Source organism: Hyaloscypha bicolor (assembly GCF_002865645.1).
Source record: "Hyaloscypha bicolor E unplaced genomic scaffold K444scaffold_124, whole genome shotgun sequence".
NCBI lineage: Eukaryota > Fungi > Ascomycota > Leotiomycetes > Helotiales > Hyaloscyphaceae > Hyaloscypha > Hyaloscypha bicolor.
In genome coordinates this window covers 380,468-393,070 of record NW_020194626.1, presented here as the reverse complement: position 1 = coordinate 393,070, position 12,603 = coordinate 380,468, and the positions used below count along the sequence as shown (strand labels likewise).

The 12,603-nt window shown below is 47.9% G+C and overlaps 6 protein-coding genes and 1 non-coding gene across 7 annotated transcripts; 4 read left to right on the top strand and 3 right to left on the bottom strand.

The window, feature by feature from the left end:
* Positions 1–71: 71 nt before the first annotated feature.
* Positions 72–1,568, top strand: K444DRAFT_537158 (MFS general substrate transporter; the record flags this gene model as incomplete). The annotated part of the gene is made up of 3 exons (XM_024875446.1): positions 72–436; positions 497–973; positions 1,028–1,568. The coding sequence occupies 3 exons, from the start codon at positions 72–74 to the stop codon at positions 1,566–1,568; spliced, it is 1,383 nt and encodes a 460-aa protein (XP_024732600.1).
* A 1,166-nt stretch (positions 1,569–2,734) lies between these two features.
* K444DRAFT_537134 (uncharacterized protein) lies at positions 2,735–4,053 on the top strand (the record flags this gene model as incomplete). Its single annotated transcript, XM_024875443.1, has 2 exons — positions 2,735–2,970; positions 3,018–4,053. The coding sequence occupies 2 exons, from the start codon at positions 2,735–2,737 to the stop codon at positions 4,051–4,053; spliced, it is 1,272 nt and encodes a 423-aa protein (XP_024732599.1).
* Positions 4,000–4,099, bottom strand: K444DRAFT_t30. Its single transcript has one exon. It is a non-coding gene; the product is annotated as a tRNA-OTHER (tRNA).
* A 110-nt stretch (positions 4,100–4,209) lies between these two features.
* On the top strand, positions 4,210–5,706 carry K444DRAFT_76933 (uncharacterized protein). The gene is made up of 2 exons (XM_024888696.1): positions 4,210–4,613; positions 4,666–5,706. The coding sequence occupies exons 1-2, from the start codon at positions 4,365–4,367 to the stop codon at positions 5,638–5,640; spliced, it is 1,224 nt and encodes a 407-aa protein (XP_024732598.1). The 5' UTR covers positions 4,210–4,364; the 3' UTR covers positions 5,641–5,706.
* A 66-nt stretch (positions 5,707–5,772) lies between these two features.
* On the bottom strand, positions 5,773–7,083 carry K444DRAFT_645409 (Fumarylacetoacetase; the record flags this gene model as incomplete). Its single annotated transcript, XM_024885084.1, has 1 exon — positions 5,773–7,083. One exon carries the CDS (start codon positions 7,081–7,083, stop codon positions 5,773–5,775), a length of 1,311 nt encoding a protein of 436 aa, XP_024732597.1.
* A 528-nt stretch (positions 7,084–7,611) lies between these two features.
* K444DRAFT_645408 (cytochrome P450 phenylacetate 2-hydroxylase-like protein) lies at positions 7,612–9,258 on the top strand (the record flags this gene model as incomplete). The annotated part of the gene is made up of 3 exons (XM_024885083.1): positions 7,612–7,830; positions 7,880–8,513; positions 8,561–9,258. 3 exons carry the CDS (start codon positions 7,612–7,614, stop codon positions 9,256–9,258), a joined length of 1,551 nt encoding a protein of 516 aa, XP_024732596.1.
* Positions 9,259–10,392: 1,134 nt separating this feature from the next.
* K444DRAFT_76892 (uncharacterized protein) lies at positions 10,393–11,065 on the bottom strand. The gene has a single exon (XM_024888695.1). The coding sequence runs from the start codon at positions 10,990–10,992 to the stop codon at positions 10,627–10,629; it is 366 nt and encodes a 121-aa protein (XP_024732595.1). The 5' UTR covers positions 10,993–11,065; the 3' UTR covers positions 10,393–10,626.
* Positions 11,066–12,603: the final 1,538 nt, after the last annotated feature.

Genomic DNA, 12,603 nt, shown 5'->3' with positions numbered 1-12,603 from the left:
CGTTTACCTTCTTCTCTTCACAATACTCGTAACAGCAAGATAGCTCACACACATCACCCCACTTCTCCAAGATGGCACTCCTCCACATCCTCCGCGAGTTGGGTCTCCACTCTCTTCACAACTCGTCCCGCGACACTAAGATCCTGATCCTACAGCGGTTCATCCGATTTTTTGCCTTCGGAGGTTCCACGATCGTTCTCGCTCTGTACCTACACGCTATTTCTATCTCCGATGCCCAGATTGGGTTGTTCATGTCACTGACGCTCGTCGGAGATGTGATAAGTTTCGCGCTTACGTTACTTGCCGATGGCGTTGGGCGGAAGATTGTGCTTGGTGGAGGAGCCATGTTGATGGTGATGAGTGGTGTCGTGTTCGCTGTTACAGGGAACTTCTGGTGTTTGCTTGCTGCGAGTGTTTTTGGTGTTATCAGTCCGAAGTATGCTCCTGTTCGTCTGATCTTTATTTATGTCTGAAATTAATGGTGTGACTATCATAGCGGGAGAGAAATTGGCCCTTTCAGCGCCATTGAGGAGTCTACCCTGGCTCATCTCACCAAGCCAGAGATCAGAAGTGATATCTTTGCTTGGTATGTGGTCATCGGCTCAGGAGGAAACGCCTTGGGGAAATTAGCTACCGGCTGGGTTGTTCAAAAATTGCAGAGCCGGGAGAGGTGGAGTCCAGTAAGGTCTTATCAGGCAGTGTTTCTGGCCTACGCTGGACTTGGATTTTTGAACTTGCTATTGACCTGTATGCTAAGTTCGAGGGTTGAACTTCATGGTCATGAAGAGCAGAAAGATTCGGATGACGAGTCGGAGTCATTGATCTCGAGAGGTGACACTGATTCCAACCACGAGATGACTGTTAAGGAGAAGAGATCGTTACTGCCAAAGATCAGCAAGGAGAGCCGAATTGTTCTCCTCAAGCTTTGCTTGTTATTTGCTCTGGATTCTCTAGCATCTGGTCTTGTGCCCGCGTAAGTCTCCCCTTTCTGGTATTTCTTGAGAAAATTTTGCTAACAGTGATCCAGCTCCCTGGTCACCTACTTCTTCAACCTCAAATTCAAGCTACATGAAGGCGATTTAGGGACCCTCTTTTTCATCGCTGGTATTCTCTCCTCGGTCTCATCTCTGGTCGCTGTCTCGCTCTCTCGACGCATCGGTCTCATCAGAACCATGGTCTTCACTCATCTTCCATCCGCCATCGCTCTTTGCCTCATTCCAATTCCGTCATCCCTCTCTGGTGCCATCTTCTTTCTGCTCCTACGCTCATCGCTCGCTTCTATGGATATCGCACCTAAAGCCGCATTCCTTTCGGTAGTTGTACAGCCTGGCGAGAGGACAGCAGTCATGGGATTCATATCTGTTGTTAGAACCTTCAGCCAGAGTTGCGGCCCCGTTATCACAGGCGTACTAGCTCAATCAGGACGATTTTGGGTGACTTTTGTTGTTGCTGGAAGTTTGAAAGCTACCTACGACTTGGGACTTCTGACGGGGTTCCGAGGCCATAAGACCGAGATGGATAGAGCTGAAAGGACAGCTAGCAGAGATAACCAAGAAGTCGACGAATAGAACTTGTGGCTGAGTTGACCTCTTCGAAAGTGGGGTCAGCAATAGCCAAGCTATTATTCAGACGCAACAGCACTACCTCTCAACTCCAAGGCCGCTCGATTTCTGCCTGATCTCCAAGCTAGAGAGATTTAGAGCAATTTTGTGTGATTTCCAGCCAATCTCGAGTCCTTGCACGCTTGCTTCATGCAAATATGACGTGACGACGAGCAAGGTGTCTGGACACGCAGACGTGCATGCGTATTTATGCACCTCGCTAGGAGCGATCTTGTTCGCCTATACGCGGAACGGAACAACATACATATACTAACGAGTTCCCCATATTCGGACCCCGAGCTTCCTGATCTCTCAACTCAGCGACCTCCCGCTGGGTAACATTCATTCCAAACATCTTTCCATCTTCCCATTTTTCAGACAACCAACATTAAACTTTCCAACGAACAATCATGAATCCCGAGAAGGATTGGAAAGACGAACTCGACGAGTTCGGAGACCGTTTGAAAGCAAGAAAGGCAGCGGAGAAATACGCTCCTTGGCACCCGAGAAACATCATCCTCCACCCTACCCGAACCTGGCGTCTGACGTTCGGCATTGTTGGTGATAGTGAGATGGAGAGAGCTTTGGCACATATGGATTCAGGGACTGCAGGTTCAAAGGATAAACCGAGACCAAAGCCGAAGCAGAAGTAAGAGATGACGACTTAGGAATTGATCCATGGGGTCGGTGGGACTTTGCTTGTGGGAAGGCCCAGAGGCCAGTGACCGAAGGAGCTGAAGTCGCTCTGTTGCAAGCTATGGGGAGATCTTCAATAAAGCTACTTTTTGAACAAAGCTCTCTTGTCAAGTTCTCTCTTCTCTAAAAGATGGGGTATTAAAGTGAGGTTCATAACCGTTATCAAAGCTTGTCAACTTCTGGGACGGAAGAAGAAAGGCACCACCTGCAGGCTTGCCAATATTCATTGTCTCCTAGACCCCCAAACGTTAATCAATGTCTCCAGCTTCAATCGCCAGGGAAGTCAATGTTCCACGTGATCAAGACAAAAATCCCAGGGATTGCGCGATGCCCTAATAGGCATGGTGCCAAAGATCCCCGCATCTCAACCTCGCGGATTTCCAGACCGAGAGGTTTCCACTATGCCACAGAACAAACATCTTCCGTTATGTGTGACTATGAACATTCTTGAAGATCAAGTTACAGATCTCAATTACCTAGTCGATACCCCAATAGTTCCAATATCTCCTATTGCGGTGTCCGGCAGCATGAACAGCCAGCGACAATCCTCGAGTGCGGAGAGTCCCGCGGATACCGGTCCTGGGAGCGGAAAGAAGAGGAAAAACGACGAAACTGATGCCAACGGAAATACACATACAAGAGCAAAGAGAAACAGATACATCTCTATTGCATGGTATATCTGCCAATTGATCAGATGTCCAAAACTGACTCTGAATCCAGTAACGAATGCAAGCGGCGCAAGATCAAATGCAATGGAAACACCCCATGCCAAAGATGCGGAAACCTCAACCTCGACTGTCAGTATGCGCCGAATTGCTGCTCAAATGGATTCAAGGAGTCCGAGGAATTTAAGCAGATGAATGCACACCTTGCTTCCCTCCAGGAACAAGTCGACAATTTGTACGCGAACCTCAATGCTTTGCGCGCTGGCGCAGATGCTATGAGCTATCCTCCTCCTTCCGAGGGTTCTGTATCTGTCTCCCAACCTCCACCGATCTCCCCAGCAAATCGGTATCGACCAGCTCCTAAGCATCCATCATTCCGAGGACCGACCAGCTCGGCTTTCAGTCTCGATGTTGCGAAGAACACGCTGCATAATATGGGATATCGAGGTCTGGTTGATGAAGGAGTTGTAACACAGGATGCAACTCCAATTGCTTCTCCACGGAGCATACAGCCACCAACCTCAGCCATCCTCAACGGTAGCCCAGATCGTGATCCCATATGGGCATTGAACAAAGAGGAGATGGTGCGGCTCTGTCGTGTGTATGAAGAGGAAATGGGGCTCATGTACCCTGTGGTAAACATTGAGCAAATCATCATCCATGGAACAAATCTTTTCGATTTCATAGATGCCGCTCTCCGGACTAACCTAGCGAACCCTAATACCCCGGGGAAAGGGGTCTACGACGAGCAGTCACTGGTGCTGAAGATGGTGCTTGCTTGTGCCGCCGTGGTAGAGGGGAATGGCCAGAGCGAGATTGGTTACCGCTTGTTTGAAAGTGTTAGGGAGGCGGCAGATCGAATCTTGCATGGCGAGGCAATTGAGGTGAAAAGTCTGCCGCTGCTTGTTGTTGTGGTAGGTCAAAAAATTCGTACTTCTGCACAGCACAAAACCTGTCAAACCCGAAACTTTATTTCATTGTCCAAAAGGAAAAGCGCAAGTTCCGACATGGCGATTCGCGAAGGTACTTGCGCTTTATGCCCTCCTCCGGATTCGAACCAGAGTCTCCCTCAACAACCCGTGAGTTGTTAGCGCGTTGAAATGGCGGAGGGCATCATAACCACTAGACCAGGAAGGCTTTGTTTTTGCAGAGAAGTCCTTATTTGAGTACATACAACAGTTTTGAAAAACTGGACCTCGGTTGGACGTCCAAAACGGAAACGTTGTCGGTTTCGAAAGCGGATACAAAGGATTTTGAAAGGACTCAAGCAGGAGCATAGCTCCCGGATCTTTTGGTTTCCTTTATATGACAGTTGGAAAGTTTCCATCTCGTTCCAGCGTATTCATGCTCATGTTTCTTCGGCAACTCGCATTACCAACATACTGATCAATTTTTATAGTCAATGTACCATTTCCATTGCGATGAAGAAGCATTGGCGTGGCGGATCATTGGCCAAGTTGCTCGAATGTGTATCGAGCTTGGCTTGCACCGGCGAGACTCGCTATTCAGGGTAGTTACGGATGAGGAGGAACGTTCCAATGCCATCAAGCTGTTCTGGTCAATATACGTTCTAGACAGGAGATGGTCTTTCGGTACAGGCATGCCTTTTGCATTACAAGATGCCGACATCGATCCGAACTTGCCTGAGCCAGTAAGTCTTCAAATCACATTTTCAACGTTGTTAGATATTGATGCATCTGCAGGATTTAACCATTCCGTACCTCAACGTAATGATTTCTTACAGCCGAATTGGATCCAAAGTCTGGCAATCTGTCTGCTCCTTCTCGCCGCTACCAAGCCCAACTCTAAACTCGCAGGAGATTGGCTATCTCGACTACCAGATCCTCCAATGGCATAAGACCATCCCCCGAGAACTCCAGCTCGCTGTTGAATCTTCAGCACCACAAACTTCCTCACGAGCCATCCACCGACTCAAAATACTGCTCTACCTGCGCGCCAACCAAATGCGCATCCTAATCTACCGCCCTGTCCTACACAGCGCATCCTCAATCCAAGAGAACCCTGGCAACGCAAGCCAAGTCGTCGAACTCGCGAAAGACACCATCCAGGTCCTCACACACCTCAACCAAACCACGGACATCTACCGCGTACAACAAGTTTGCTTCAACTATTTCCTGATCTCCGCACTCGCCGTCATCTTCCTCGCCAGCTGCCACGCACCCGTGCAGTTCAGCTCCATCTGCCGCGAGGAGTTTTATATGGCGCTCGACCTCGTCAAAGGCTTCAGCACGAAATCCTTCGTCAGCAAACGCCTGTGGAAGACCATCAAAGGCTTGAAGGAAGTTGGTCCGAAGCTCGGCCTTTCGCCTGACGTGTCCAGTAATAGCCATGGCATGAGTGCCGAGGACCCGCACTCTTCCGCAGCCCTGGCGATGGCGGGTCTCGCGGGGCATGATATTGGATTGGGTCATCCGTTTGGAGGGGAAGGCGTTAATGGTGGAGGGCTGGGCAGTGGGAATAGTCCGATGAATGGGTTTCAGATGAGTCATGAGATGACGAATCTTTTTGAGGCGGCGCTGGGGAGCGTTGGGCAGGGCATGAATGGAAATGGAGGCACGTATGTGCAGATTCCGGATGGTGATGCGTTGGCGGGCATTGGAAGCAATGTTTTTGGTGGCGATGAGGAGTTGTATCGACAGTTGAGAGATCTGTTTTGATGTCGCTTATGGTGGGAGTCGAGGAGTGGTTGGAGATGTATGAGTTACAACACCAGACAAAAGCCCGTGAGCTTTGTTGATAGAATAACCATGCACCACTTTGAAAAAATGACAAGGAATTACTTTTACATATCATGAAAAGACAATCGCGCTCTCAATCGTGCCTACACACTCCCCAAACCCTACCAGAGCACCAGGCTCACCACCACACACCCCTCTTATAGTAATCGTATCTCCATCTTTCAAGAACTTCCTGACATCCATCCCCGCTAACATAATCTCCTTCTTGCCACCCGCACTCATCTCCAGCAAGCTTCCCAGTCCAGAATCATCTTTCGTACTGATGGTACCTGAGCCGAGTAAATCGCCAGGCTGCATCGCACACCCGCCAACACTATGATGCGCTATCATCTGCGCAAAGCTCCACACCAAATTCCGTCCACTCCCCCTCGAAATCGTCGTGGTACTCCCCTCCGGGCCCGGGGTCGTCAAATCAACTTCTAGATTAATATCATACACCGTATCCGGCCGCCCTTCCTCCAGATACGGCAACAGCTTCGTCTCATTCTTCAACTTCTCAACGCGAAAATGATCGAGTGCGTCGAAGAGCACTACCCAAGGAGATATTGTGGTGCCAAAGTTTTTACCGTTGAAGGGCCCCAGGGGCACGTATTCCCATGCTTGGATATCGCGTGCTGACCAGTCGTTCATTAGGACGAAGCCGAAGATAGCCTGTTCAGCCTCTTCTATTGGAACAGGTTCTCCCATTGGGTTGGCTTTACACAGTAAACACCCCAACTCGAGCTCGATATCCAACCTCCTACTTGGGCCAAAGGTTGGAATCTTGGGGTCGGCGGTCGAGTCGAGAAGGAGCTGACCATTCGGCCTACGGATAGGTGTCCCGGAGACGACGACGGTAGATGCTCGCCCGTGGTACCCGATGGGAATGTGGAAATAGTTTGGCTGTAAAGCGTTTGCGGGCCCGCGGAAGAGACAGCCTGCGTTGAAGGCGTGGTTTTCGCCGGCGTAGAAGTCAGTGTAGTCGCCTATTTGCATAGGGAGGTGGGTTTTGGTTTCGTGCTTGGGGAGGAGAGCCGTCTTTTGTAGAGATACATTATCCTTCAATATTTGAGGGTGGGTTGTGGTATCGGAGAGGATATTTTGGAGGTATGTGCGCACTTCGCGGTGTATTGGTTGTCCGAGAGCTGCGAAGGCGTTGAGTGTTGGTTGCGAGAAGACGGAGAGGTGATCTTTGAGAGATGGAAGGCTGGAGAACCCGTCTCCGTGGGCGAAAGCTTGCAGGTCGAGGACGAGCTCGCCGATTGCCACTGCTGGTCTCTTCTCAGTCTGCGAGTTTTTCGAGGTGATGATGCCGAAGGGGAGGTTGGCGAGGGAGAAATGGCTGTCTTGAGGGATGGAAAGCCAGGATTTGAGGGGTGCCATGGTGAAGGTTCTGAGTATGATAGCGAAGTGTGGATTTTTGGGGTGAAGCTTGGAGGTAGGACGAGAGAGCGTTCGCAGCATGTAGAATGGGTGTTGATGAAGTGCATGGAAAGTTTGAAGCTATCAACAGCTCCAGGAACGGTTAAGCAAGGGTCGAAAAAAAAGGCGGGGCGACGCGGGGTTGAGGCGGCGCAATTCCGCACCCACCCCTGTCTTCCGCATTGGGTCAATGGCCACCTCGTCGAACATTCATCGCCTCTACCCCATGCTCCGCAAGTTTTCTCGATCCACCGAGGTGCGGAATGGAAAAGCCCCTTGTTCTGGGGAAGTGGCGATGAGCCAGCGGATGTTCCCATCCGGAGAGAGCTAGATTTTGGCAAGAGCCTTTCACCTGACCAAGGAGGGGTGCAGAATCGCGGATTATGTGCTATATTGAGGAGGACCCCTCTTGTGTAACTTCGTCTCCTTCTGACATATATCAAGTTGATTCACGCTGCTTCTTCCTCTCAGATCATTCCCATTGCAACCATGTCTCACCAAACCACTGGCATCGCCCTGATCGCAGTCATCTTCTTCCTCATCCGCTACCTAAACCGAACAGACACCCCGAAGGTCAAGAACCTCCCAGAGATACCCGGTATCCCACTCTTCGGAAACCTCCTGCAATTCGGGAGCAGCCATGCCAAGGTAGCCGGGCAATTGGCAAAGAAATACGGTCCAGTATTTCAAGTACGACTTGGAAATAGGGTATATCCCTCCCAGCGGATAAGTCCGGCAACAAACTGACGGAGAACAGCGGATCATATTTGCGAATACTTTCGGCTCCGTCAGGCATCTGTGGATTACGAATCAGTCAGCATTGATCTCGCGGCCAACATTACACACTTTCCATACCGTTGTATCAAGCTCCCAAGGTTTCACTATTGGCACGTCGCCATGGGATGAGTCCTGTAAACAACGAAGGAAGGCTGCAGCAACGGCACTCAACCGACCTTCAGTCCAGACTTACATGCCAATCATCGACCTAGAATCCAATGTCTCCATAAAAGAGCTTCTGGGGGACAGTGGGAATGGCAAGAAGGACATTGATCCTATTGCATACTTCCAACGGTTCGCCTTGAACACCTCGTTGACATTAAACTATGGATCAAGGATCGACGGCAAGATTGATGATGAGCTGTTGCAGGAAATCTGTGATGTAGAGCGGGCTATCAGCAACTTCAGATCTACCAGCAACAACTGGCAAGATTACATTCCGTTGATGAGACTGCTGCCAAAGTCCAATGCTGAAGCTGTGGAGTTCAGGGAGCGGAGAGATAAATATCTCACATTTTTGTTGAATAAACTCAAGAAGCAGATTGCTGAGGGAACGGACAAGCCATGTATCACGGGCAACATTCTGAAGGATCCAGAGGCGAAGTTGAACGAGAGTAAGTCTTCAACAGAGTCGGGCGAACTTGGAGCTGATTCTTTACAGATGAAATCAAATCCATCTGCTTAACCATGGTCTCAGCCGGTCTTGACACCGTCCCCGGAAACCTTATCATGGGCATCGCCTACCTCTCCTCTCCCCACGGCCAAGAAATCCAAAAGCGCGCCTACGAAGAAATAATGGAAGTCTACCCCAACGGCGACGCTTGGGAGCGCTGTCTCGTAGAAGAAAAGGTTCCCTACGTGGCGGCATTTGTCCGAGAAGTCCTTCGATTCTTCACCGTCATCCCTATCTGCCTGCCAAGAACCAGCATCAAAGACATCAAGTACGAGGATGCCGTCATTCCTGCTGGTACCACATTCTACATGAATGCCTGGGCCGCCGACTTTGATGAATCACACTTCAAAGATGCAAAATCCTTCGTTATCGAACGCTACCTTGAGAATCCTGAAGGCTCAGGAACCCCGCATTATGCATATGGAGCCGGTTCACGCATGTGTGCTGGCTCTCATCTTGCGAATCGGGAATTGTATACGGCGTTTATTAGGTTAATTACTGCGTTCCATATTGATCCCCCGAAGGACAGGAGGGATGAGCCTATTTTGGATGCCTTGAAGTGTAATGCCATCGCGACGAGTTTGACGACTGATCCGAAGCCGTTTAAGTGTGGCTTCCGAGCGAGAGATTTGGGAAAGTTGGAAGAGTGGATGAGGGAGAGTGAGGAGAGGACGAGGGATTTGTAGATTGATCACAAGGAAGAAGACGACACGACCGATTTCGGTGCTCGGCTGTACATATTTGCATTGCGTTGGTTTCTCTTTCTTAGAGAGATAACCTGGAGTCTAGATTCTTATGCTTGGAAAATGTCACAGATTTGCCGCGGTCAAAGTTGATCCTTGCCCATGAGCTTCTTGATTGTGAAATGGTAGTCCCACAATAGATCTCTCTTGCTTCCTCTTCACTTGTTTTAGCCTTGGTTTCTTCGAATTTGTTCATAGTCACATCCTGGTGATCAATTCCATCATGAAGTAGGATATGATTAGTAATTCCTGCTAGAGAAGAGAGGAAGAAGTCTCATCAAGTGATATTTACAGCTCAGCCAGGGGAGGTCTATGAAAGGAGGCGTGGAGATTAGATTCACCAGTTTTTTGATTTCGAGTCACACAGAAGGGATGCTTGGAGTTGAGATGAGGAGAAACGAATTAACTTTATGTTACACTAGTAATGCTATCTATAGATGCTGCGAAGACGCTTTTGTTGATAGATGCAGTTTGGAACTTTGGATGGCCCGGGGCGAGGCTATTTTAACCAGTGGGCCCAGCTCCAAGAAATAGTTCCATCTGCGGACAAGACAGCTCGATTTCTCTGTCAACCATGACTCCAGGCAAGCAGTTCCGAAGACATGATTGCATGGAAGTTTCACCGGCAGTCCCGGTTCTCTCAACTGTTCATCTCGACAAGAGCCGAAGAGTTCCTTGCAAATAGAACAGGATTTGCTGTCCTCATTTGGAAGATCTTCTATTAGCATGGGACTCGATGGCCTAGAGATAGCTTATTTTCCATTAGCTAACTTTATTTTATACTTACGCCAAGTAAGTTTTGTTCGTGAGAAATATTCCACCGGGGCTAAGAGATCTAGCGGCCAGTTGGCGCTCACTTATGGACCAATTCCTTCGGTCCTCCCCAAGTGCTCTTCCAACAGTTGGTTCTGGGTGCCGAGAATCTCCTCCATTTCCTCCACTTTCCTCAACATTCTTGATCTTGATTCGGCGTCTGGATAAATCAAACCAATAAGATGGTTCTTAAATAGATAGACATAAAGCTCGAAGAAATTACACATGATCTTCAATCTGTTCTAGATTTCACGATTCAATGGACCGAGGTAGAGCTGAATTGGAACTTTGAAGATTGCCTTCTGAAGCATCTTAGACTATTCTCTGATTTTCTGTTTTCTGAAACGTATGTAATACGAGTCATCCGTAAGTTGCAGGCAGAGCTCATCGAGCCGTTGAGCTTGAGTGAGGTTTGTCACTTCCTCGCTACAGATACCGCGCTCTCTCTCGGCGATTTCGTCCCGCTGTTGGTCATACTTGGCCTTTTCGAGTTCAAATTCAGCTTTTAGCTTCTCGCACAGGGTATGGGATACTGCCACCAATCCTACACTTGCGACGGACTCCGGTCTCGCATACTTTTGGCACCTTCGGGGACGTGCAGTTCGGACGGGCACACCTAAGTAGACCATAACCGCCGCTATGCCCGCAGCCAGAGGCATACCATTTATAACTTCCTTGGCACATACTGCTCGATTCAAAGCAGATATATGGTGTGTGTAACGTCAGGGGACGGCTGTTGACAAAACTCTTTTTTTTTTCTGAGTAAGATTTGCTAATGCCGAAGAGAAGAATTTGATGGTATGGAGAAGCTGAACTGTTGTGATGATACGACGAATATAGTATCCACAAGGCTATTGCCCTCATGACAAAGACATGAGAGAAGAATTCTCTCTTTACTAAGACAGTTAGAGCAATAGCACAGCATTTAAGCGGCCCGGACAGACATGTGGCCATCCTTTGTAAGTCGAAACACGTTTGCACGTGACATAATATTATGTCATAACCTGTCATACAATAATGTACTAATTGAGTCCCGGTAAAAATCATATGCTCAATTTTCAAAGCGTCTCAAAAGGTGGAATTGACTGCAGCAGCTACACAGAGACGACGCTGGAGAGCTTCAATGGAAACCTTGCCTTGGGCGATAATCGAGGCGGACTACGCCTGGTTCAATCGGAAAAAGTAAAACGACCCCTCGGGTGTCGATGAGGGGTGTTGATTGGGGCAAGGGTATTAACGACTTGTAATTAGCTACTTAAGCTCTTTAAAACTCTTAATTTAGATTTTTTTTAATATAAGTATAAGCTAGTATATTATAACCCTAGTAATATAGTCACGTGCTTCTTAACTTATAATATAAAATTCCTTAAAATAGAATTTTAATTTAAGAGAGTTTATATACCAATTAATTAAGTTCTGGTTTTCAAGCCCTATAACGCCCTGTAAATTAGGGGCTTATAGGTGGCTCTTACTGCTGGTTTTAGGGACTTATTCGCTAAATTTCTAGGCTTTCTTAAGCTTATCTCTAGGCTATAAAATATGACTTCTTTAACTTCTTTACTTTAAAGAGCTATTACTAATTCGGATTTTTTAAGAATTATATTTAGATAGCGCTTAATTAGCGCTATAAGGAAATAAAGAAAGTATTAAATTCTATTAATTCGTTATAAATTCAAGTAAATTTAAAGAGAAAGCTGAGTTTTTGGTGTTCCTGCCTGAGCGCCTCTACTTTGGGTTAGTGAATGGGTTTCGAGCAAATGGAAGAAAATGAAATCGGGGAGCGGCTTGACATCGTTCACCGCTCAAGACAAATGCTGACAGTTCACTTCAGATCGACGACAAAAAGCAAAGACATAGTCAAGAATGGTGGCGAGGAGAGCTGGGGAAGTCCAATTGGAGCAATGAATACTTTGGGGGAAAATTGCGAAGAACGAGACTGGAAGCGACGAGAATTTCGGGCGCTTTCGGAACCTTCCCCGTGCCTTCCCGTGCGATGGGATGGGATGACTTGAAACCTCCCCGCATAGTGGCACACTGCCGGGGAAAGCTTCCGCGAAGAAGCTTTCGGCAGCATTTCCGTTTCTGTTCCCCCGTCGATCTCATGCCGAATCGGGATTGGAGAATCCGGAGTCGGAGGGCGAAGACGCAACATCTGTCCCCGGTATGAACCTATCATACCTGTGTACAGTCGGTCCGACACAACAACGACAACGTCGACAAAACAGCCCGCCTTTTTAACCATACCTTAACCTAAATTAATTAATGCTAGGTAGTTCAATTATAGAATATAATTATGCGAATAAAACCCATTAACCCGATTTTTGATACGATTCATAGTTAATTAGTAATCGAATTTTGAAGTTAATAAACGATTTATACTTTTTGAATTTTAAACTCTATAAAACGGGCTTTTATTTTATTTTAGGAAAGTCACGTGTGCCTAAGTAAATAGTATAATAAACTTAGACTTAGTAA

Excerpts from the sequence above, each read along its gene's own strand:
- K444DRAFT_76933 (XM_024888696.1), top strand. The coding sequence starts at position 4,365 with ATGTACCATTTCCATTGCGATGAAGAAGCATTGGCGTGGCGGATCATT. Across the intron at positions 4,614-4,665 it reads ATCCGAACTTGCCTGAGCCA|GATTTAACCATTCCGTACCT; the intron begins GTAAGTCTTCAA and ends ATGCATCTGCAG.
- K444DRAFT_76892 (XM_024888695.1), bottom strand. The coding sequence starts at position 10,992 with ATGAGGGCAATAGCCTTGTGGATACTATATTCGTCGTATCATCACAAC.